The sequence below is a fragment of the Ricinus communis genome, chromosome 6 (assembly GCF_019578655.1).
Source record: "Ricinus communis isolate WT05 ecotype wild-type chromosome 6, ASM1957865v1, whole genome shotgun sequence".
Taxonomy (NCBI): Eukaryota; Viridiplantae; Streptophyta; class Magnoliopsida; order Malpighiales; family Euphorbiaceae; genus Ricinus; species Ricinus communis.
In genome coordinates, this window is record NC_063261.1 from 19695191 (window position 1) to 19719625 (window position 24435).

Genomic DNA, 24435 nt, shown 5'->3' on the forward strand with positions numbered 1-24435 from the left:
AAATATTAATTTATTATATAACTTTTTAAAATAAAAAATTTGATACATGTAAAAAATGTATTGACAATTTTCTATCAAAATCTATTAGCTTAATTAAAATATAAAATAATAAATTATATTTATCCTTTGCTTGAGTCAGAAACAAAAATCGTTGTATTTTTATAATAATTTAAGATTTATTTATATACACATTGATGGTTAAGATTCTTTCAAAAAGGTTTTATTTATTTAAATTAAAATAATGATACACATACACTAATATTTATTCTAGCTTATATGGATTAGATATAAAATAAATTATCTCTTAAAATTCTGAAGATAAAGAAAAAATATAAATGGATTACATACCAATGATTAGTTAAGCATTAATTGCAATAAATATTAATATTAATTAAAAAAAAAACATTGATGGAATCCATAAATTATTACCCCTTCTGAGTGTCCATGCTTATATATTTAGGGACAACTTGGCCATGATGATGCATTTTAGTGGGTCCTGACTCAATTAAAAAGTGAATATAGTCATTAGCAGTTCAGGGGAAAAAAGAAATTAACTTAAATTCCTTTCTTTCTGGTTGTATAAACTATAAAATTGTATCCAATCTAGAGGATTTAATGGACCATGAAAGCAATGGGGAAATTCTATTATTGACATTAAAAATTTATGTTACAATGTCTTATTTTTATTATTGACATTAAATTTTAAAATTATTATTGAGTTAAAGACATCAAATTCGTTCCGGTAAAAATATAAACAGATTATTAAATTAAATTTTGGTGTTTATATACAAATTTTTAATCTTCAACGTTGTAATTGTCTATTATATATACCAATTCGTTGTATCCTTAATTATTTATCTTTTAACTTGTTATTATTAATATAATTTAATAAGATTGATTATAAATTTATCATTTTTTTTTTTTTGCATTTTTGAGAAGATCTATCGACCTGAGACGAAGAGAGGGGTCTATCTATTTTATTTAGTTATTCAGTTAAACCAATGATTCGTTATTGGAGCAGATAGTAACAACCACTATTTCATTTGACATACATACGTATTTTTTATTTTTCAATGGATTTAAATCTTTCATTAATGGAAATTTTTGATGCAGTGAGTAATAGTTCTGATTGCTTGCTGTTTAAGAATTCTTGTTTAGACAGTTCATACCATCCATACATAGTGTCTTAATTTAAGATTTCAATTCTTCCATGTTTCACCAGTAACATATTATTCCATGTCCAAAATATGGAAGAAACAGGTGTTTTCACGAATCTATCACCAAGTTAATTCTGTTCCACTTAATCCATATTTCATGGCCAATGGTTAATGATGGCTCCCATAGGCGGTTTTGCTAGAATAGGCAATAATGAGATTACTATTTTAGTAAACGAAGCAGAGAAAGGTAGTAACAATGATCCACAAGAAGCTCAAAAAAATTTTAAAATAGCAGAAGCTAACTTGAGAAAGGTGGAGGGCAGGAGATAAATAATTGAGGCAAATCTAGCTCTCAGACGAGCTAGGGCATGCGTAGAGGCTATCAATGTGATTTCGTAACTATAAATAATTAGTAGAGTAGGTGCGTCCGAATAATAAGCAGAACTTCTATACAAGCAGAAGTTCTGTTTATACACCCTTTTTTTTTTTTTGCCAATTGAATATATATATATAAGCATGAACTTACTGAAATACTATTCATAATAATAATTAAGTACAAGAAAGATTTAACAATAAATTCTAATTCTGATTTTATAAACATTTTATTTAATATGATGCATCCTTAATTTTAAATTTATATTTTTAGTTTTATAATAATAAAAAAAAAGGGATTCAAAAAGGGAAAGGATTATTTCGTTCCTGATAGTCATTTCTTTAATCGGTGGACATGAGCATACTCTGAATCGGAATCATGGGGAGTACTGCCTGATCATTTCTACCAACTTAAAGCCCCAATTAATATACTTTTCTAAATAACTCATCAGTAATATTATAGAGGAGTCTAAACGGTCTATAATACTTTGTATAAAAAAAAAATTAAGAAAATAAAAAAATATAATATTTTTAATTTTGTTACATAAGTATATTATGTTATCATAATATATCAATCTTTCTATAATTATTGTTTTAAATATTCAAATTGTATCTATGTAAATAGTTTTAAATTTTCTATATATTATTATTATTATTTTTTATTATTATTATTTCCTTTTATGTTACTTCATATATTTACTTACTTTTCAAATTAAATAAAAACATTTTCACGCATAATTTACACAATGAAATTGAGTCAATATTATTATATTTTATTTCAAAATTAAAATTAATACTAAAGAAAATTGGTATCCACAATAAATTATATATTTATTTTATTTAATATTAAGAAATTAATAATTATTATTATTTATTTAATTTTTTTTTAAATGATGAAAATTAGTTCGTTTCGATTTATTATTAATTTGAATTGAACTTCACAAAAATAAGAAGTTCATCTGCTAAGGAGAAAGGAGGAATTGGATGATTTCCATGATGCATTTCGATTCCAATTTTTTCTTTTTTTGCTTTTTTGTAACCGAAATATCAACCATCAGAATTACCAATTCAAATTATAAGTTTCACCCGATTTTCTTTTTGTTGCAAACCAAACGCCATTAAAGGAGCAAAGTTGCCCAGTAAGATTAAAAAATTATTTGCATATTTGTCAGTAGCTGATTGACTAAACATAATTCTCTAGTGTTTTTCAGTCTCTACCTGATTAAGGTCAATGCCCGGGAAACCATCTTAACATGTAGAGTCTGGTTAGGTAAGAAGATAAGATGCAGAAAAAAAGAATTGTTTAATCTCCAACCTGAACTACTATAGCAGCAAGCTTCCTAATTTTATAAATAAGTCATGGGTTCCTCCATCTTCTTCACACGAACACTTCAAACACTTGACTTTCCTTTTCTTTTTTTGTTTCTTGCATCCATCATCAAGAAATGGCAGAATCAATTCTCTTTGATATTGCAGGTGAAATCATTTTGCAACTGGGTTCTCGGGCAATTCAAGAGATAGGACTCTGGTGGGGAGTTAATGATGAGATTGAGAAACTTAAAGGCACTGTTTCAAGAATCCAAGCTGTGCTTCTTGATGCTGAGGAGAAGCAAGCATGGAACAATCAGGTTAAAGATTGGCTTGGGAAGCTAAAAGAAGTGGTCTTTGAAGCAGATGACTTGCTTGATGATTTTTCTACTGAGGCTTTACGTAGACAAGTGATGGATGGGAACAGAATGACAAAGGAGGTACGTGTTTTCTTTTCAAGATCAAATCAGTTTGCTTATGGTCTTAAAATGGCTCATAAGATTAAAGATTTGAGAGAGAGATTAGATGGTATTTATGCTGATAAGGATAATCTTAGTTTAGAGGAAGGTCTTGTGGAGAAAGATGCTATGAGCACTAGGTTGAGGGATCAAACTAATTCCTCTATACCTGAAGTTGTTGTTGGGAGAGATGGGGATAGAGAGGCTATTATACCCCTCATTTTGGGTTCTAGCTATGATGATAATGTCTCTGTTATATCAATAGTTGGGATTGGGGGATTAGGGAAGACAACACTAGCTCAAGTCATTTTCAATGATGAGAGAGTTAGGGGTCATTTTGAGTTAAAATTGTGGGTATGTGTGTCAGACCCTTTTGATGTTAAGGTGATTGTTAAAAAAATTTTAGAGTCTGCAACTGACTCAAAGATAGAAGATCTTGAGTTAAATACATTGAAAAATCGCCTTGATAAATGTTTAAGGATGAAAAGGTTCCTACTTGTGTTAGATGATGTTTGGAATGAGGATAGGGAAAATTGGGATAGTCTTAAGAGATTATTAGTGAGTGGCGCAAGTGGAAGTAAGATTATAGTAACCACACGTTCTCAAAAAGTTGCAGCAATAGCTAGCACCTTGTCAACACATGTTTTAGAAGGTCTGTCTCACTCTGAGTCTTGGTCTTTGTTGGTGCAAATAGTGTTTAGGGAAAAAGAACCGAAAAACAAACGTGTGATAGAAATTGGAAATGAGATTGTGAAGAAGTGTGTTGGAGTGCCTCTTGCAATAAGAACTATAGGAAGCCTTTTGTCCTTTAAAAACCCAGAAACTGAGTGGTTGCCATTTATGGAAAATGAACTTTCAAAAGTGACTCAAACTCAGAACGATATTTTACCAACACTTAGGTTGAGTTATGATTATCTTCCATCTCATTTGAAGCATTGTTTTGCTTATTGTAGACTATTTCCAAAAGATTATGAGATTGATGTAAAAACATTAATCCATTTGTGGATTGGGCAAGGGTTTGTTAAGTCATCAAATTCTAGTCAGTGTCCTGAAGAAATAGCATTGGAGTATTTTATGGAATTAGCATGGAGGTCCTTTTTTCAAGAATTGAGAGGAGATGCATTAGGCAATGTGAAGAGCTGCAAAATGCATGATTTGATGAATGACCTTGCAAATTTAGTGGCTGGGACAGAGAGCAACATAATAAGTTCAAAAGTAAACAACATTGACGAAAAAACTCGATATGTATCATATGAGTTTGATTTAGATTCATCATGGCAAGTTCCAACCTACTTGCTTAATGCAAAAGGGTTGCGGACATTTCTTTTGCCAAGTCAAGTATCAAGTTCAAATGATAGTGGAAGATGGGAAAAGTCAATTAATAAGGCTATTTTTTCAAACTTTAGGCGTCTGCGTGTGTTTGAGCTACATAATTTGGGGATTGAGAACTTATCTCCTTCCATTAAAAAGTCAAAACACTTGAGGTATCTTGATGTTTCAAAAAATAGTGGAATCAAGACACTCCCAAATTCAATCACCAGGCTTCCAAATTTGCAAGTGCTCAAGCTCTCTGGTTGCAAAGAGCTTAAGGAACTGCCAAAAGAAATTAGAAAGCTGATTAATCTTAGGCATCTTGATATTGAGGGATGTTGGAGTTTAAACCATATGCCAAGTGGGATAGGAAAATTAACTTCCCTTCAAACATTAACCTGGTTTGTAGTGGCCAAAGATTGTTCTGCGTCTAAGCATATTGGCAGTTTGAAAGAACTGAGTAGGCTAAACAGCTTAAGGGGGGGAATTGAAATTAGAAACTTGGGATATATGAAAACTGTTCCACCAGAAGTCGAAGCTGAGATTTTGAAAGAAAAACAACATCTTCAATCATTGATTTTGAGTTGGAATGAAGATGTTAATGACAATACTGTTTATTCTAGTTATGAGGAGAACATTGAGAGGTCATCACAAAGTCTCTATGACAACAATAGAGATGCTGGTTCTGATGAAAGGTTATTGCAAAGCCTCCAGCCACACTCAAATCTTCAGGAATTAAAGGTGTATGAGTATGGAGGTGTGAGGTTTTCTGGTTGGCTTTCTTCCCTCAAAAATCTTGTCCAGCTATGGATAGTTAATTGTAAGAAGTGTCAGTCTCTTCCATCTCTAGATCAAATCCCTTCTCTTAGGGAATTATGGATTAGTGAATTGTATGATCTAGAATACATAGATAGTGAAGAGAATAATGACCTCAGTGAAGGAGGAGAATCCATGTACTTTTCGTCCTTAAAGAAACTGTGGATTTGGAAATGTCCAAACTTGAAAGGGTTCAGGAAGAGAAGGAGCGATAGTGATGGTGCAGCAACTAGCACAACAATAGAGTCTGGTCTTTCTTTGTTGGAAATCCGTAATTGCGCCAGTTTGACTTGGATGCCACTTATTTCATCTGTCAGCGGGAAGTTGAATTTCGAAAATGCCAACTTAGACTCATTGCAGCAGACAATGAAGATGAAGGTGAGGCCAACTCAACTTGGAGGGGAGAGGTTTACAAGTCAGCTTTCATCTACCACGAAATTGGTGACTATCTGGTTAAAAGATTGCAAAGGGTGCCAGCATCTTCCACCACTAGATCAAATCCATTCTCTTAGAGAATTGTATTTTGATAATTTAACTGATTTAGAGTACATAGACATGGTGGGGAATAATGGTCTCACTGGAGGGGGTCCATTCTTTCAATCCCTGAAGAAACTCTGGTTTTGGAATTGTAATAAGCTGAAGGGATGGCGAAGGAAGGTGGATGATGATGCAACAACCACAACAGTGGAGCAGCTGCCTTGGTTTCCTTGTCTATCTCTTTTGGAAATAAAAGAATGCCCAAACCTGACTTGGATGCCATTGTTTCCAACTCTTGATGAAAGGTTGTACTACGTCAACGCTGGTAGTCAACCATTGCAGCAAACTATGAAGATGAAGGTGATGTCAACTCAACGTGAAGATTTGAACTTTTTAAAAAACACTTATCCCCTTGAAAATATTCAAGAAATATGGATTTCTGAAATAAGTGATTTGGAGTACATAGATAATGATGTGGAAAGTTGCATCAATAGACAAGGAGGAGGGTCGACAATTTTCCCATCCTTAAAGAAACTCTGGATTCATAATTGCCCTATTCTCAAAGGCTGGTGGAAGAAAAGAGATGAGAATGATTATAAGAGAGCTGTGCAAACATTGGAGCTGCCCCATTTTCCTTGTCTTTCTATATTGGAAATAAAGGAGTGCCCTCACTTAAATTGCATGCCACTGTTTCCATTTCTTGATCAAAGGCTATACTATGTGAATGTTGGAAAAGAGCCACTAAAGCAGACAACGGAGATGAAGATGAAGTTAGATCAGTATGGAGATATGAGATTCGCAAGTACAGGTTATGCACTCAGCAAGCTTAAGGAATTATGGATTTCTAATGTAGCTGATTTACAGTATATAGACAATGGCAAGGATAATTTCTTGAGCAAAGGTGGATCAACTGTCTTCCCGTTCCTAAAGAAACTTTGGATCGACAACTGTCCTAACCTGAAGGGATGGTGGAAGACGAGAGATGGTGATACAACAGCCTTTATCGCAGAGCTGCCCCAATTTGCTTGTCTTTCTCTGTTGGAGATAAAGCATTGTCCTCACCTTTCTTGGATGCCCTTGTTTCCATCTGTTGATGAAAGGTTGTATTATGTAAAATCTGGCATAGAACCACTACTTCAAACAATAAAGATCAAGACAGTGTTTCAGCATGAAGGGCCACAGCCGCAGCTATTCACAAACCTTAAAGAACTGTGGCTTTCTGAATTACAAGATTTGGAGTACATAGATTATGAGGTGGATGGTTATCTTAATAAAGGGCAAAGAGGATCAAGAGTCTGCCCATTCTTGAAGAAACTTTGGATTGGTTATTGTCCTAACTTGAAGGGATGGTGGAGGAAGAGGGACGGTGATACTACAACCTTAGCAGAGCTGCCGCAATTTCCTTGTCTTTCTGTGTTGGAAATTAAGCACTGCCCTATTTTCTCTTGCATGCCATTGTTTCCATGTCTTGATGAAAGGTTGTATTATGTGAAATCTGGGGTAGAACCACTAGTGCAGACGCTAAAGATTAAGACGTCGTCGAATCAGCTTGAAGGAGTGCAGTTATTCACAAAACTTAAAGAACTGTGGCTTTCTGAATTAGAAGATCTGGAGTATATAGATAGTGATGGGAATAATTGCTTAAGTGGAGGGCAAAGAGGATCAACAGTTTGCCCGTCTTTGAAGAAACTTTGGATCAATTATTGTCCTAACTTGAAGGGATGGTGGAACGTGGATGCTGATACTACAACCACAACAACAACAAAGCTGCCTCAGTTCCCTTGTCTTTCCCTGTTGGAAATTAAGCATTGTCCTAAGCTCTCTTGCATGCCATTGTTTCCATCTCTTGATGGGAGGTTGTATTATGTGAAATCTGGAATAGAACCACTACTACAAACAATGAAGAGCAAGACAATATCGATTCAGCTCGAAGGAGCACAAGCATTCACAAACCTTGAAGAAATGTGGCTTTCTGAATTAGAAGATCTGGAGTACATTGATAGTGAGGGTTACGGTAGCGCGAGTGGAGGGCAAAGAGGATTTACAGTTTGTCCATCCTTGAAGAAACTTTGGATCGATTATTGTCCTAACTTGAAGGGATGGTGGAAGATGAGGGATAATGGCGGAACAACCTCAACAGCAACAGAGCTGCCTCACTTCCCTTCTCTTTCTCTATTGGAAATAAAGCATTGTCCTACATTAGCTTGGATGCCATTGTTTCCATATCTTGATGATAAGCTACTATTGGAGGATGCCAATACAGAGCCATTACAACAGACAATGGAGATGACAGCTTGGAGATCTTCTTCTTCACTTGTTCAGCCTCTTTCCAAATTGAAGATATTGCAAATTGGGGCAATTGAAGATCTTGAATCTCTACCTAAGCAGTGGTTGCAAAATCTCACTTCTCTTCAAGAACTATATATTAAGGGATGCTCAAGATTAACTTCTCTTCCTCAAGAGATGCTCCATCTTACCTCTTTACAGAAGTTAAGTATTAGTGGCTGCCCACTATTAAGTGAAAGATGTAGAAATAATGGAGTGGATTGGCCTAACATTGCACACATCCCAAATATCGAAACGGATTGGTAAATAGTGCAGGTTGGTGCTTTTTCTCTTCAACCTCTTAGGTGTTCCTTCTGTCATTATTCTTCTTCATTTCTTATGTTTATAGTCTGATGAAAAGTGTTATTGTTATAATTGTCCAGAGAGGCCAACTAGTGAAATAGTATGAAGACAAGAAAAGATGTTTCAAATGGAATTACAGTTCGTGCAACCATGAAGATTTGGACATAGCAATGATGCAAAAGACATGCTCAAGGGATTTGGTGAGTTTGTACTTCTAACCATCTAATTACCTTTTGTATTTATCTTCTCTTATATGTCTCTTTCAAGGCTTTAGAAGTTTTGGCTTCATTTTGTTTGCAAACATGATAAGAGGACTAGTTACAAGAAGAAATTAGGATATCAAGAGCGTTAATTATTTACTTCTGAAGATAGGCTTGAAATGGCAACAAGTTCAGTGGTAGATTTGTTCTTTAGTCCTTTTTTAAAAAAAAAAAATTATTTCACCTTCTTTTAATTTTTATTTCCTTCTAAGTCAAAAAAATTAGTAAATCATTGTGTGGCTATGATTAATATGATATTTGAAAGTCTAGAATCTCTCATGCAGTACAAACTGACTAAAAGTATATTACAGGGTAGGCCTTAGAATGAGGAATGCAACATATCACTTCCCCTGAGAAGCTATTGATTGTCTGGTGGAGGAAAGTCTGTGACTTAGAATGTTAGAATGATGCTTATTAGTTATTGCAAATAAGCTTGGAAAACTGATTGGGGTCTGATCATCTGATCAAGTGACAATTGGCCAAAGATTGCTTACACCTGGAGTATCTTTAAATCTTCCTTCAGATTCCTGGAGTTTTACAAGGTGAATTCTAATGCATACTACATACCATGTTATTTACTTCCATTTTTTAATTTTGGAAGTTCATTTTTTAACAGAAATCAGCCATTACATTTTAGACTGATCTAATAATAGTAGTAATCCATTTATTTGACTTTTTTACTACCACTACTGTGCAGATGCTCTAACAGCTGTTGGCTTTGGAAAGTGATATGGTAGAGAATGAATGCTGACAACAATTCCTCTGGTGTTAGCTTTCTGTAAGTATTTTCTCGCTTAAACTTCTGATTCAATTGGTTTCAGCATTCCATATTGACATGTGCTGTATTCATGTTTTAGTCCATTTATATGAAGTGTCTTATGTTTCTTTTCTCTAATTCCAGAAAATAAGTCTTCTGATTGGCTTTTTATTCATACTGCTATTTACTGTCAGACTGGGTGGTTAAATAATTTGCCTTGCTCATTTCAGAGCAATATAGAGGTAAAAGAATCTCTATGCTATTACTTTTCTAGCGAGTCATCTTTTATTTGTAATCCAACTTATTTCGTATTCATTAATAAAATGAAGCTATACCTAATTGCTCGAAAGAAACGGATTTTCTCACCTTGAAGTTGATAATTAAAGTGAAGTCCCTCCTTGCTGAAAAACAGCCCCTCAGGAATGGGTGGCCATGGGTTTGAGATTTCTCACATCTCAAACAAGTGCACATCTTCCTAATCTTTGCATAGATTACACTCGATGGATTCTTTTGACAAGGTAAACTATAAATTTATGCAGGAAAAGATAAATTTCTTGAGTACGCTGCATAAGGCATATGAAATTAAGTTATAAAAACCGAGCAAAGTCTCTTTTGTGCTTGCTTGCCTCTCTTTAAGTTCTTTTCCTGAAGTTAAACAGTCTGGATGATTGGCTGCAGTTTATAGTTCCAAGAAAAGGGCCAAGTTGGAAGATGGTTTTCTGCAAGAAAGAGAATTTTAATCGGGCATCAGAATCTACCTCCTAGCAATCCATAATGCCTCCACAGAGTAGAGTTAGCTGGATTCCTGAGAAAAGAATCTTTAAGGGTGAAGCTGAATTTTGAATTTGTGAGAAAAATGCACATGCTTTAACGGTTGTGGAAGAGTTAACTTCAGATTCCTGAAACCATGTAAAGGGTGAGAAATGGCCGGATTTGCGAGAGGGTGTACATGGGACTTGGGATTTAATCTTAAAAATTATTCTTATGTTCTGATTCCCTCATGGTCCTAGTTATTCCAACCATGTAAAGGGTGAAGAAAGGACTTATTCTGTATTTAATCTTAAAAGTTATTCTTGTATTCTTATCCCCTCAAAAAGTGAAAAGAAAAACACTTAAATCTGTATTCTTATCTCCTCATAGAGTGAATAAAAGAATCCACCTCTTGTTTCCTTGTCTAATATCACAAATATCTCTGTTGTGTAGGCCAACAAAAATAATAATAAAAAAAACTCAACAAAAATTTCAAATAATATTAGTATTATTGCTGCATTATGCAGGCCAACAATCTTCTGTAACATTTGACAGAGAAATGAAGAAATGAAACCCCTTTCACTTTTATACCGAACCTTGCTTAGGAATATTCTGCAACTATTTATATGGGACCAGAATATAAACCAAGTCAATGCCAAATAATTTAAATTGCCAGTTCATGGATGCAACAGGTCATCTAGCACCTTTTCTTTATGGCTTTAATACTGTCTGCTGGCTCTCTTATTTTACTTCTTTCATCAAGTCAATGAAGAAGATAACAAAGATACAAATAAATACAAGAACACTATGCTGGAAAATAGAATCCTCAAAGCATATGCTTAGAATATATATAGGAAAATGGTGCTCACATTCTCTCTGCATCCAATAATTTATAAGTATGAGACTCTTAGCTTTGTAAAAAATTAAGGATGAATGACCTTAACTTATATAATTAAATGTAGAATTCAAGCTTAAATTATTCCGATCTAATAAGGTTTTTAGCGTTACGCTAACGCTTATTATCTAAAAACACATCCATAAGGTCAAAATTTTACCTAACCTTATCAGGCATCAATATTAATTAGAGCAAGCAAGAAAGAAAGAAAGAAGAGAAGAGAAGACAAGTATGTCTATGACAAGCCATATTGATCAAGAAATCTTGACAGAGATTTTGAAAAGATTACCAGCAAAATTGCTTGTACAGTTCAGGTGTGTGTCCAAATCATGGTACTCTTTAATCACCAATCCAACTTTCATTTCCATACACACTAAATACATTCTTGAGAACAGCACAAACTCTAGTGCTGCTGCTACTGTTACTACTACTGCCACTACTAAATTGCTACTTAGGCACTATTCTTCGATTAACAAGAAGGAGATATACACAATACATGGAAGCTCACTTGGTCAGTACTATCAAGAATTTGTTTTCCCATTTAAGAGCTACTCGCAGTACTTTGAAATTGTTGGTTCTTGTAATGGTGTTCTTTGTCTTTCAGATACTTATCGTGTCAATTCTCACACCATTATTTTATGGAATCCAACAATCAGAAAATCAGTGATCCTGCCATTACCCTGCATAAATTTTGATCAAATATATATGTTTGTTCTTGGGTTTGGATTCGATCCAAAGAGCAGTGAGTACAAAGTGGTCAGAGTTGTGTACCGTATGAGAGAAAATGGCTGTAAAGTAGATATTAGACCTCAGGTTGAAGTGTATGAGCTAGGCATGAATGCTTGGAGAAGCATTATTGTAAGTGCTGCTCCTCAGTATGTGATATCTGAACTATCACTACAGGTTTTTCTGAATGGTGCTGTGCATTGGATTGGGTATAATCCAAGGCATGAAGGCAGTGATTTTCGCGATTTGAGCATGGTTTTGTTCGACATGGACAAAGAAGTGTTTGATGAAATGAAGCTGCCAGATAGTGTATGCGGTTTGTCTGTGCTAGATTTGTCAGTTGTTGCTTCTGGCAAAGTGCTTTCTTTAGTACAATATAATCGTCATACGCGCAGCCAATGGATACAATATGGGAGCTGCTCCTTTTGGGTGATGAAAGAATATGGTAAGGTTGAATCTTGGAGTAAGCAATTCACTATTGATTTACAAGGTGGAGTGCGGAAGTCATTAGGCCTTGGGAATAACGGTCAAATGCTACTTGTAGCGAGCAATGGAGAATTGGTATCATATGATAGCCAAAATCAGGAAACTAGTCATCTTGGGATCCAAGGCATCGCCAACTCCTTTCATTTGGAGGCTTACATTGAAACTCTGGAATTGCTGAACCTTGACAAACAGAAAAATGACAAGAAGCCACTGAGTTGGTAGCTCAGCAGCTAAGTGCCTTTCAGAATGCAGCATGTGTGGTGTTTTTCTTTTTGGTGTGCTTCAACCTTGGCAATATAAACTCTTTATCTAATGTTGCTAACAAGAAAGCTCCACCATTCCACCCTGTGTCCATATCCTAAAAATGGTATTGAATATATCATTATTATGTAATAAGTAGCCCCCATATGCAATAGATTTTATATGGTTCCTCATTGGTATTCTATGTTGCCTTGTCTCATGGATGTGATGCTTGCTGATTTGCCTCATAATTTTGGTGAAGTTAAGGAGGGAGAATGTATACAGCAGACTTATAAATTCTTTGCTGGATTCTCCATACACGTTCAGGACAAGCATTCCATTACAGCTTCAATTCCCTAGAAAATCCTATTGTTCTCGGACAGTTTTCTTACCTCTTCTGGTAGTATTTTAATAGCCTAAATAAATCTTTTCTTTATCTTCAAACAAATTGATCCAACATGAAAAGAAAGTATTAAAATAAAGAATCCCTCATCCATCATGTATAAAGTATGATGTGTGCTTGAAGTTAGTACATGAATAGTTCTTGATCTTAGCATCAAATTCTTTATGTTACACATGTTACAAGATGCTCTCTGTGTTTTATTCTTTTTCCTCTTGAATTCAGGTTTTTCCTTTCGAAGTTCACCAATTATCAGAATTATATCTGAATTATTTTTCAGTTAACGGCATGTTTGAAATACTAATTAAGCTTCTCTCAAGAGGAAAAGAAAACTAATTAAGCCAAGGAAAATGAAACAAAATTGACCTTTTCCAATACAATTGTGAGACAGTTGCCAAATTTGACCAAATGCACTTGATTAAACACATTTCTTTTCTTTATTACACCAATAAGCTTCAAAGATTCTTCTCTTTATTTAGGTTGAAGACTTCTCTTCTTACTTAGGTACAAATTCTACCTCAATCAAGAATTTCACATACTTAAAAAAGATGCTCTTCAAAGGGTAGCATATGAGTATTCATATTCTTCAAACTCAGCAAGGATACTTAGGGAAGGGCCAAAAGAATGTTAGATCATATACCTAAAGAAGTCTTGATAAAGATTTTCTTAAGATTGCCTGTGAAACAACTCCTGAGATGCAGGTGCATATGCAAAACATGGTACTCTCTAATCTCCAATCATAACTTCATTTCTACGCATTCCAGGTACACCATTGATAGCAACAACAATAATTACCTAATCTTGAGGCATTACTCTAGATCTAACAAGAAAGAAAGATTCGCTCTACATTTTGATGATGATGATATGTTTAGTGAGTATCAAGAACTTGATTTTCCATTAGAAAGCAGTTGGGATTATTTTGAGATTGTTGGTTCTTGTAATGGAATTATATGTTTGACTGATAATCATTCCCATATACTGAAGAGAATAGTTCTTTGGAATCCTTCAATAGGATTATCTGTAACTCTTCCTCTTCAGCGGATTAGCTATAAAGTTTCTAATGTTGTTCTTGGGTTCGGATTCGATTCCAGGACTAATGACTACAAGGTGATCAGAATTGTGTACTATTCTACTAATGATGATTCTTTGATGGTTCCACCAGAAGTTGAGATTTTTGAGCTAAGTAGAGGAACATGGAGAATCAATAATTCTGCATCTGTTCCTGCTTATGATGTTTCCAAATACTCGTCGCAGATTGTACTGGAAGGAGCTATTCATTGGGTGGGATATTACAGTCCAAGAGAGCTGACAATAGCAGTTTATGTTGTGCATGATGAGGAGTTTAAGGAATTCAGAATGCCGGATGAAATATCTGGCACAGCCCTGCAACATTTATCGGTCATGTTATGCTGTCAACTGCTCTCAATCATACAGTACAAGAAAAGGGGAAGTCGTCTCTGTTATGAAAGCTGTTGTATTTGGGTGATGAATGAATATGGTGTCCATGATTCTTGGACTAAACTGTTCAATGTTGTTGTCACAGGAGGTATAGGGAAAGTATTAGGCCTGAGAAACAATGTTGAAGTTCTGTTAGTAGGGGGACAGGGAGAGTTGATCTCATATGATCCTTGGTATCAAAGAAGTAAGAGTTTAGGAATTTCTGGTGAATCCTGCTCTTTCTATGCAGGTATATACATGGAGAGTTTAGTCCTATTGAAGGGTAGAAAAGGGTCAATTTCCAGGTATGTCACTGTTCAGGGATAGTGCATCTGCTTTGAATAAAGAAAGAGTGGTGCTGAGGAGAATAACAGAAGTGCAAAATAACATGGAAAAGACAGGCTAACATACATAATTGTACAGAAATTTCTTGCTCAATGTTCATCATTTTTTTAATATGGTTTGTCTTGAATCAGTATCCAAATGTATGTTTAATTCATTTCAATGTCTGGCTATGAAGATCAATGTCAATTTTCTTATAGTAAATGGTAACAATATCATTAAAATGTTCTTTTTTTTTCTCTTTTATGGTGATTGCTTTATCTATGTTGTTTTTGCTTCTTATGAATTACCCTTTTCTACTTTGTGGTGTTGTTTTTTTTTTTTTTTTTCTTTGGGTAATTGGCATCCTCCACTACACAAGACCACTCAAGTAAATTGGCTCAAGGGCTTAAAGCCAGTTTGGTATTGTTGTATGACATTCTAATTTGGAAAATTTAAATTTAATTTTTCTAAAAAATGTTACTGTCTTTTCTGAAATATATTTCTAAAACAATTATGGTTTAATCATCTTAAAGTTGAATTTCGAAAAATATATATATAGAAAAGAAAAGATAAAGAAAATTAAGAAAAAAAAAGAAGACAAAAACAGGTAGGAAAAAAGTTATATTCTAACTTTCCTGAATCTTATCATATCAGAAGAATTATATAATACACACAAAGCTTACACTAATATTAATATAAGGATAAGTTGATATTTAATTTTAACTAAATAATGTAATAATTTAACATAATAAAAAAATGTCAAAATTCTAATTATTAAAAATAAAAGATACACTAATATAATGTTAACAAAATTCTAAAATGTTAAAATAACTAACCCACTAAGAATATAAAGGGTTAGTTAAAATAATTAACCTGAAAAGATGATGTCAAGAATAGCTCTTAGCATATTTGACCTTCAACCTGTTTTTTTGAACTGCAGTCATGTTCTTTAAGATGATCTCCATGGACAAACAAAAATGTTTTTAGAAGGTCGGTTTTGTCCCTATGCACTCACATTTTACAGTATAGTACGGTAGTTGATTTTGCACCTGTGTGTTCACATGAACATACAATAATATATATATATATATATATCTAATCCTCCTCCTCCTTATTATTACCATATGATGTGATGTCCTTTTCATTTTTTCATTTTCACTTTGTTAGCAATAAAAATGACAGTAAGTACTGCTATAAAGACATAATAATAACTGCAAAGGCAACTAGCCGTTTACTCAAAATGGCATTGGTAATTGGTCAAGCCTAGAAAATATACAGGTGTAAAACATGCTAAAAGGTCATCCCAGGCAAAAACCCAGTTGTGTATTCTCTCTACCAAAAGCAAGTTAAAAGAAAAAAAGAAAGAAAAAAGATTCTTCCTTTCCTTTCTAACTTTTCTTACCTTACCTAATCTAAACCATAAAAGATGACAACCCTTTTCACCTACACTTCTTTTTTCCTTGTCTTTCTTTTTGTTTTTTTGAACCCTCTTTTACCCTTTTGTTCGCTAGCTATCAAAATGTGTTACTTTTAGGTAACATTGAACTGCTAAATTGCATTCACTGCTTTGTTGATGATGAGGATGATGAGAAATTGTTGACCATGGCTGGCGACCAGTAATCAGCACCATTGCTGCTTGCCACGTGTGCTGTGCATTCCACTGGGACCAGACACAATCCCCTGCTCCTCAAGTCCTTTCTTGGTTCTTCCCCATTTTCTTCAACCTCCTATAAATTATTCACCACAGTAAGGAAATCAACAAAAGGAAACGACCCATTTCACTAACACAGTACATCACAAGGCCATTCTCACTATGGTCAAATTTGCAGTTAAAGAACAGTCAAGAACTCAATATGATATGCTGATATATAAAAGTAAACTCTCTCTAATATTGGCAGCCCCAGGGCACGAAAGCCCCCGGTCAGAAAACTACTGCCTGATGGTCCATATTGAACTCAAGACCTTCTACAATTTTCATAGACCTTCTACAATTTTAATAAGTTAAAATATCGACCAGGATATTAGGCCACTCGTTGATTGGCTGGAGTAGTCTATTTAAAACTATAAGATTAGAATTCAAATTCTAGTCTCGAATTACTAATGTGTGAGTAAAAATACTGAAGTGATCTATCTTAAAGGATTAAGAAATCAAGTTCTTAAACCAAGTAATGTGAGATTGGAAGTCAAGTTCTAGTTGGAGTTGAGTGAAAAAGTACACATATTTTGGGACCCAGAAGGGTCTGCTGGACCCAAGTGCTGATGTGGATCCACATGATCATTTTTTCATAAGAGTAAAGATATTACCAGAAAAAGGACAGAGATGAAGTGGGGTCAAGTACTCACAGGTTGGTGTTGCAGGTAGGGAGAGCACAGCACCTGAACCTGGTCGTGAAGGAACCTGATATATCCCATCGCTTCATGTAGCACTGATGCTGTATCAGTCTGCAATATTTCAATTCCCAAATTTCCTTATTAATTATTCATCAATTATTTTCACCAGCAGAAAAGGTCCAAGCTCTATTCAACCCATTAATCATTATCTTATATATATTTTTATGATGATTAAGCTAGCTTTACTGAGAGCTAATTAGTATAATCTTGCTCAATTAAGAAATAATTAAAGAATATGTAATTCGGGCACCTTGCCAAAGGGTGATACAAGTTGCTGCAATGCATTGATTCTTTCTCCCAGTTTCTCTTTCCTTATCTGTCATTACAAAGACATTGAAAACTAAAAATTAATAAGGAAGGACTGGAGAGATATCAAAATCCAAAAACATGCAATTTAAATACTTATGTGTGAAGCATGTAATAAAAGTGACATGCATATCTTAAAAATTGCAAAGTTCAAACCTTTGGTTGGCCAGTGGATGTGGGATTCTCCATTTTGGTCTTTTTACTAGTTCTCTGAGTTTTGGCTATGGGGTTAGTACTGCACTGCGCTGTTCCTTGGCCTGAACCATTTCTTTTTCTCTACAAAGAGTTAAAAAATGAATTATAGAACTATATTCAACATGAAACCCCAAAACATTACAAAAAATAAGAACTCAGAAGGAAAAAAAAAAAAAAAGAAAGCTAGCTTTTCTTTTTTGTGCAATAATTAAAACCCTCACATTAGATTTGGAGGCAGTATTGATATTGACATTGACACTATTGTTACTGTTGTTGTTGGCAGAAGAAGCAGAAGAAGAGTCACTGCACGTGACCCCAGATTTCTGAGGTGTAAGCAACACAACATTATTACCATCATCAACTTCGTTCTTTTGACGATGATGATGATGATGATGAAGATATGGATTATCATAACCCCCAAAAGAAAGCATTTTAGGAAGCTTGATGGAAGAAGAGTAGGGATGATGAAAAGAAAGGCTTGGGCCCATATCGTTAAGACCCACAATATCATTATCATCATCAGAAAATAACAACTGAGAGAAACTACTAGTACTAGTTGTAGTAGTAGCAGCAGTAGCAGTAGTAGCTGTGTCCACTGCTCCAAAATGGTCCCCCTCTTCGCTATCCGCCATAATAACATACAAAAAAAGCTAAAAACACAATCTTTTATGTTTCTTTAAGTGGGTTTGCAGTGGCAGAGGAGGAGGTGGTGGTGGTGGTGGCGGTGGTGAGCAAGACAGAGAGAGAGAGAGAGAGAAGAAGAGATGTAGTTCTGGAGTAATTTCCAAGAGAGGGGCTTTGGATAATGGAATGATTTTGTTTCAGTCAGTCAAAGCCACCAGCCCAAGAAAACCGTGGTTGAGTCATCCAAAGCATTTTGGTTGGTTGGTTGGTTTTTTTTTTTTTCAGTTTAGTTTGTTTTGCTTAAAAAAGATTTTCTGAGTTTTTTTGTTTTTGCTTTCCTTTCTTTGGTATTTTTGTTGAGAAACCAGACTGGTCTATCTAGTCAGTACAGCAGCCGTCGTCGCCGCCGCCACCGCCGGCTAAGAAAGAAAGGAAGAAAGAATATGTGAAATGAAATGGGAGTGAGAAAGGACTCGGACTTGAAGTTTTGTTTGTCATAAGGAACTGAAGACACAGTTGTTATATACGAGAAAATATTTCTTCATTCATGAGATGATAAATTAGTTATATGCCAAGTGTTTGTTGTCTTCTATGACTATTTTGTTAGTTATTTTTATTTTATAATTAAATATTCTTTTTATATTAAGAATAGTTTCTTTTAATCAGTTGTATATTATAATTATTAGTTTAATAAGTAAATTATATTTAATTAATCTTTATATTTTATATTTTGGTATTAATCTTTATATAAAATATAATAAAAATATTTTGACTTTAAATTTTAGATTTGAGTTTTCACCTTGTATTAGGTAATTTATCACTTTAATGACAAATATAAATAGTAGATGATTATTCTTTTATATAAATATATGGTAATATTAGATTTTTTTATAAATTAAAAAATTAAAACTTACTCTAATTGATTTATTTAAGGAAGAAAGTTAGGTCATACAGATAAGAAAGTACAAATATTTTGCACTTGATATGAAAAGGACAAGAGGAAGATTTATGAGGTCAATTAAAATTTTTATTTAAAATATATATCACAATTAATAAAATAATATATATATATATATATATATACTAATTTTTATATTTTAATATTATATAACTGATATACATATATTAAAATTTATAATTAATAAATTTATATTAATTTATTTTATAGATAAAAATATATATTAGATATCAGTAAATAATTTTTATCTAATAATAGTTAGAGTGAATAAGTGACTAATACAAATACATATAAAACTAGTATGAGCAGTGGGTAAAAGTAACTAAAAAGAAAAAAAAAAAGAGGAAATAACCAATGCACGTAAGGTAAAAAGAAAATTAGCACAGTAAAAGTGAAATGAAAAATTAACAGTTTGTTTAAAGGATAATTATTATTATTTATTCTAACTTTTATCTAATATATTGATTCCTTTTTAGGTCATTTTATTATATTAAATTTTTACTAAAAAATTGTGATTTAATTTTCAAGTTTATTAAATATTAAATTCGTTTAAAATTAATTTTTTATTAAATATAAAAAATTATCATTAATTGAATTTGAGATTCTAAATTGAAATTGAGATATTTAAAATTAAAAAAGAAAATCTAAATATTAAAACATAAAAACATCATCGTAAAAGAAAGAACAATGAGGTGAGCTAAGCTGCTGCAGTCAAACCCATGCAGCAGACAGCAAGTGGAGAAGAATCATAAAAGACTTAAAGTTACAGTTACTAGGACTGGAAATCTTAGCTGGCATAACAAGAAAGAAGAGACACATGTTTGCCACGTGGCTTTGTAGTTTCTAACGAAGAAAGACACGTGGACAAAGAGTTACTAGAGGAAGACGAAGAGGTTTCCCTTCCGACATTTGCTTCGTTTGTTTTCATGGGACTTTCGACACACCTCGTTGGTCGCTTTGGTTCCGTTTTCACTTTGTTCCATGTTTCAAATATTAGTCTTCTGTTCCTCTATTATTACGGATTTGCCATTCTTTTGGATATTAATTATTCCACTGTCAATTTCTATGGCTTAATTCTTTTCTGAAAAGATTAATCTTCATCGTGCATAGGAATATAAAATGAGCCGAGTTAACTCGTTGACTCGAATCTTAAAAATCGAATTGTAGAATTAAATTATATTAAAATATTTTTCAAGTCAAGATTTGAGTCAATGAGTAAACTCGGCTCACTCAAATAATTTATTAAGTGAGTTTAGATTTTTCAATTTAAAAAATTGGCAAATTCATAAATATTTATTATTAAAATTACTAAGCTACATAAATTTATAATTTCAAATTTACTAAAATTTAATAAAAAATTATTTTAAACTATTGAGTTAAGCTTGAGTTTTTTTTTATAAATATTTTGTTGAATTAAATAAAATAAAATTTAATTTATATATCGAATTTTAAATTTCAAATTTTACAAACAGGTTAAACTCGAGTTTGACGCTGTTATAACTCGACTGGGCTCAATTATACCTCTAATCATACACTATAAACCTCGGGTACCTCACTTTGTTAAAGAAAAATTCACATTTCAAAAGTTTATACAGTATTTGGGTTTCCAATTTAGAACCCTAAAATGATATTTTTGCCCAATTCATGATGGAAAATGAAAATGACGTCGGATTATGTTCCAACCTCAGTCAATTGCAATGCCAGTGAAATTCTCTATATATAAAACCCCCCACAACAACTATGGTGTAAAGCCTGCTAAAGGCGACCCTATTCTTAAAAGGCTTAATTACTAATTAAATTTTAAATTTTATATATTTTAATAATTTTATTTATTTATTTTAAAATTTAAAATTTTATATATTTTAATAATTTTATTTATTTATTTTAAAATTTTAGAATAAATATTATATTTTTAATTTATTTTTAGATTCTGCTTACTAACATAAAATTTATAAAATTATTATATTTAGATGTAAAATATGTGAAAGAATGCACGTACATGAAAAGAGTATTATTAAGTTTAGGATAAACTATTCTTACTAATTCATAATTAATATTCTCACAATTAACTTTTTATATCATTTTTTTCAGTGTGAAATTTCAAAAATTATTATCGAAAAATATTTTTAAAAATAAATTAAATGAATATTTATTTTAAAATTTTGAAATAATTAGATAAAATTATTAAATATTAACAGGTGTTCTTAAAATCTAGAGGTAAGTACCAACCTTGTGAAATAAACCTGTCAATCAGTTAAGCTACTGCTAACCAAAAGAAAAATATAAGGATCAATACAGATAGGACCAAAATAATTTCATAGAACACGGAACTTTCACATCCAAGAAACTTGGACTTCAGTTTCAGGCATTTAGCAAACCTAAATAGAAGATATGCTCATATGCATGCACGCATAGAAGCTGAAAAAAGGGTCTTTGAGTAAGGTTATAAAGAAAAACAAAAACAAAATCGTTCCACAAAATAGGACAGATCTGTCTCATCTTATTATCATATGTTTGTGCTAAACCTCATAACAGATCTTGATATCAAAAACAGAACCTTTTACAAGAAAAAGGCCAAGGATGAAAGCTAGATGATGTTTTTTTTTTTCTTATGATCACTGAGGAATACTTGCAGTCCTGGATTGGTGGTACTTATTGATAATGGCAGTTAAGAAACTGTGAAAATCTCTGAGTCCTTAGAAAAGAAGTCGATCGCTCCTTTCAGAATCACCCAAATGTATCCGACCAGGTTTCTCTGCTTTTGTCTTTTTGTTGGTGTCCTGTCAAAGGAAAAAAAAAAAAAAAAAGAATCAATTTTGAGAGGATTAGGTTCTATTCCATTGAGATGTTGACATGGCGGTTTTCTTCTGCTATTAGTATTTGGGATGCAAAGATAAGCTGTACAGGAAGTGGGCATCATATTGACATAATGATGAAGAATCTCCCTTTGATGCCCCCTATATTGGATCAAGAAGTAAGTCATCGAACTGCTTTGGGTGTTAATTAAGTCCATCCAAACCAAAGTTTTCAAAGACAGTATCACAATGATAGAAGATCATGAGGATGTCCCTGTATACTGTTATTGTATTGTGCCACATGCACTTGCTATCTCTTTCAGAAAATGGGCTTAAATTGTCCAATATGGTCAGTTAGCCCCCCAATATCTTTGCTAAAAATCAATGTTTACTTTACTTTTCATTTTCTCTTATCTCCATTTTCCCTTCTCTTTTCTTATTTTTCTAAAAGATTCCCAATTGTTTTTAAGTGATTCATGAGATTGATAGTCAAATCTATCGCTACCTCACTAGTCTCTTGGTTCTCCATTAGTACATTACCTCCATTAGTGAGTAGAGAACAATAAGAGAGAAATAAATTAAGAGAAGTAATTTGTAACCTTTTTACTAATGAAGCTTAACTGTAACTTTTCAAATAATAACTTTATTTTTTTTATATAATTTTTGAGTCGAACCGGACTTATTGAATGAATCTCAAATAAATTCATTTTAAATTTATTTATCTCGGTGCGCTCTGTTTATCGCGTACTAGGTTTTTGAGAAGTATAAGCCAATTGACAACCTGGACAAGTGATGAGATAAATGGACCATAATGTTAATTTATAGGTTAATTTGGAAAAATTTGCATTTAAGCCCCTAAAGGTAAAAATTATATAGGTTGATTATCACAACTGATTCATGGAAGCAAACCATGTGATAAGGTTAAGCATGAAGTACAAAAAGTACATGATATACATAGTCAACCTAGCACAATCTTATACTGGATAGGAATGACCTACGACCATAGCTAAAAATACATCAAGGAGCTAATATCAGAAAACATTATCTAAGCAATTAAATGTAGGAGACAAGTGACAAGGAAACACAGAACAATAACTGGTGGTATCAGCTGAAAAGCAATATCCCACAACACCCAAACCAATACCTAAGAATTTACATGGATTTGATTTCACATATGATCCTATTACAATAAACAGGTATACTTTTCCTTATCAAATAACTGGAGGAAAACCCTCAAGTAACATCAATGGAACAGACATTACACCCCTATATCAATCAACAAAGACTTGGTTAAAGAAAAGGAAAATAAAACCTGGACATTAGTAGAACAGACAACAGCCTACAAATTAATCAAATACAAGGAAAAGGCAAGTGTTAGTTAGCATTGTAAGATCAGTTAAAAGATTGATTGCCTCTTCACTTCCACATCAGGCCCAAGAATGAAATTTCCATTTTTTAAAGAGAGAGAGAGAGAGAGGAGACCAAACTCCAAAAGTTCAAAACTCAGCAATGCACCTCTGCTCATGTAGAAAGCATTCCAGCTTAAAATACCCCAAATTGGCAAGAGACATATCAGCAACATAAATTATTATATTGATCATATTACTAGATTCATATCAAGGAAATTGATAACTTCGATCAATATATAAACATGCTCATTGCACCTAAATTCTGAAATTGCAGCATTAGAAAGAAGCACCACTAAATCCATTTCAAAATAAAAGGTTGTAAACATTTTTAAGACATATTTTGCACCAACCAAAAGGTCGCAAACAGGAAATTATTATTTGCTTTAAAAAAAAATTCAAATTTGCACTAATTTAGGCATAATAACAAACACCTGCAGTGCCCCAGAGTTTCTCTCTTTACTCTTAACCGCAACATATCTCCTTCAACTTATTAGCAACAGAGTCATTAACCGAATACTGTGAATAAAAAAATGAAACAGAAAGAAAAATATCAAAACATAAACAGAGTATAGAATAGATAATAACAATGAAACCTCAAGGAGAAAATAAAAAGGACCTTGTTCAGGATCCAACGAGAGTGATTGTAAGCTCGGCGAAAGAGTTCGTCGAGGGCATTATCGTCATTGGAATCAACTTCTCTGTAGTTGACAAAGTTTTCGCGCGCGTATTTTGCGTAATAAGGTCTTGTGTCTGCAGGTAGTTGCCGAACTAGCCTCAGAACTTCACCATACACTCTCAGTGCTTTCTGCATCTCTTCCTCCAACAACAAAGCGTTTTTCGTTGATGTTTAAGGGCATTTATATAAATAATTTCCAACGACATGGGGCGAACATGGGCTAATCGACCCACATGAAACCGAACTGGGCTTTATCTTTCTGCGCTAGCATTGAGTACT

At 33.2% G+C, this 24435-nt stretch overlaps 5 protein-coding genes and 1 long non-coding RNA gene across 14 annotated transcripts; 4 read left to right on the forward strand and 2 right to left on the reverse strand.

Annotated features, from left to right (window-relative positions):
* Positions 1-2487: 2487 nt before the first annotated feature.
* LOC8272243 (putative disease resistance protein RGA3) lies at positions 2488-10722 on the forward strand. 7 transcript variants are annotated; one of them, XM_048376048.1, is made up of 8 exons: positions 2488-2668; positions 3006-8500; positions 8608-8727; positions 9099-9329; positions 9485-9565; positions 9689-9786; positions 9874-10062; positions 10223-10722. In XM_048376048.1, the coding sequence occupies exon 2, from the start codon at positions 3251-3253 to the stop codon at positions 8489-8491; it is 5241 nt and encodes a 1746-aa protein (XP_048232005.1). In that variant the 5' UTR covers positions 2488-2668; positions 3006-3250; the 3' UTR covers positions 8492-8500; positions 8608-8727; positions 9099-9329; positions 9485-9565; positions 9689-9786; positions 9874-10062; positions 10223-10722. The 7 variants fall into 7 exon arrangements, with proteins under 7 accessions (XP_048232005.1, XP_048232004.1, XP_048231999.1 ...); XM_048376047.1 differs by lacking the exon at positions 2488-2668 and adding an exon at positions 2669-2799; XM_048376042.1 differs by lacking the exon at positions 2488-2668 and having other exon boundaries at positions 2806-8500.
* A 509-nt stretch (positions 10723-11231) lies between these two features.
* On the forward strand, positions 11232-12846 carry LOC8272242 (F-box/kelch-repeat protein At3g06240). The gene has a single exon (XM_002527435.4). The coding sequence runs from the start codon at positions 11421-11423 to the stop codon at positions 12621-12623; it is 1203 nt and encodes a 400-aa protein (XP_002527481.3). The 5' UTR covers positions 11232-11420; the 3' UTR covers positions 12624-12846.
* A 656-nt stretch (positions 12847-13502) lies between these two features.
* LOC112536196 (F-box/kelch-repeat protein At3g06240) lies at positions 13503-15064 on the forward strand. The gene is made up of 2 exons (XM_025158846.2): positions 13503-13760; positions 14133-15064. Exons 1-2 carry the CDS (start codon positions 13666-13668, stop codon positions 14803-14805), a joined length of 768 nt encoding a protein of 255 aa, XP_025014614.1. The 5' UTR covers positions 13503-13665; the 3' UTR covers positions 14806-15064.
* A 946-nt stretch (positions 15065-16010) lies between these two features.
* LOC8272240 (transcription factor bHLH113) lies at positions 16011-18342 on the reverse strand. The gene is made up of 5 exons (XM_002527433.3): positions 17916-18342; positions 17656-17775; positions 17444-17509; positions 17146-17244; positions 16011-16529 (listed from the first exon to the last, which is right to left on the reverse strand). The coding sequence occupies exons 1-5, from the start codon at positions 18324-18326 to the stop codon at positions 16362-16364; spliced, it is 864 nt and encodes a 287-aa protein (XP_002527479.2). The 5' UTR covers positions 18327-18342; the 3' UTR covers positions 16011-16361.
* A 94-nt stretch (positions 18343-18436) lies between these two features.
* On the forward strand, positions 18437-18916 carry LOC125370349. The gene is made up of 2 exons (XR_007216238.1): positions 18437-18574; positions 18687-18916. It is a non-coding gene; the product is annotated as an uncharacterized LOC125370349 (long non-coding RNA).
* Positions 18917-21746: 2830 nt separating this feature from the next.
* Positions 21747-24387, reverse strand: LOC8272239 (LYR motif-containing protein At3g19508). 3 transcript variants are annotated; one of them, XM_015724382.3, is made up of 3 exons: positions 24097-24386; positions 23912-23996; positions 21747-22056 (listed from the first exon to the last, which is right to left on the reverse strand). In XM_015724382.3, the coding sequence occupies exons 1-2, from the start codon at positions 24289-24291 to the stop codon at positions 23943-23945; spliced, it is 249 nt and encodes an 82-aa protein (XP_015579868.1). In that variant the 5' UTR covers positions 24292-24386; the 3' UTR covers positions 21747-22056; positions 23912-23942. The 3 variants fall into 3 exon arrangements, with proteins under 3 accessions (XP_015579868.1, XP_025014615.1, XP_002527478.1); XM_025158847.2 differs by lacking the exon at positions 21747-22056 and adding an exon at positions 23143-23337 and having other exon boundaries at positions 24097-24387; XM_002527432.4 differs by lacking the exon at positions 21747-22056 and having other exon boundaries at positions 23757-23996; positions 24097-24373.
* Between the last annotated feature and the right edge of the window lie 48 nt (positions 24388-24435).

Excerpts from the sequence above, each read along its gene's own strand:
- LOC8272239 (XM_015724382.3), bottom strand. The coding sequence starts at position 24,291 with ATGCAGAAAGCACTGAGAGTGTATGGTGAAGTTCTGAGGCTAGTTCGG. Across the intron at positions 23,997-24,096 it reads CTCGTTGGATCCTGAACAAG|TATTCGGTTAATGACTCTGT; the intron begins GTCCTTTTTATT and ends TTTTATTCACAG.
- LOC112536196 (XM_025158846.2), top strand. The coding sequence starts at position 13,666 with ATGTTAGATCATATACCTAAAGAAGTCTTGATAAAGATTTTCTTAAGA. Across the intron at positions 13,761-14,132 it reads AGGTGCATATGCAAAACATG|GACTAATGACTACAAGGTGA; the intron begins GTACTCTCTAAT and ends ATTCGATTCCAG.
- LOC8272242 (XM_002527435.4), top strand. The coding sequence starts at position 11,421 with ATGTCTATGACAAGCCATATTGATCAAGAAATCTTGACAGAGATTTTG.
- LOC8272243 (XM_048376042.1), top strand. The coding sequence starts at position 2,975 with ATGGCAGAATCAATTCTCTTTGATATTGCAGGTGAAATCATTTTGCAA.
- LOC8272240 (XM_002527433.3), bottom strand. The coding sequence starts at position 18,326 with ATGGCGGATAGCGAAGAGGGGGACCATTTTGGAGCAGTGGACACAGCT. Across the intron at positions 17,510-17,655 it reads CATCCACTGGCCAACCAAAG|ATAAGGAAAGAGAAACTGGG; the intron begins GTTTGAACTTTG and ends TTGTAATGACAG. Across the intron at positions 16,530-17,145 it reads CCTACCTGCAACACCAACCT|GAGGTTGAAGAAAATGGGGA; the intron begins GTGAGTACTTGA and ends AATAATTTATAG.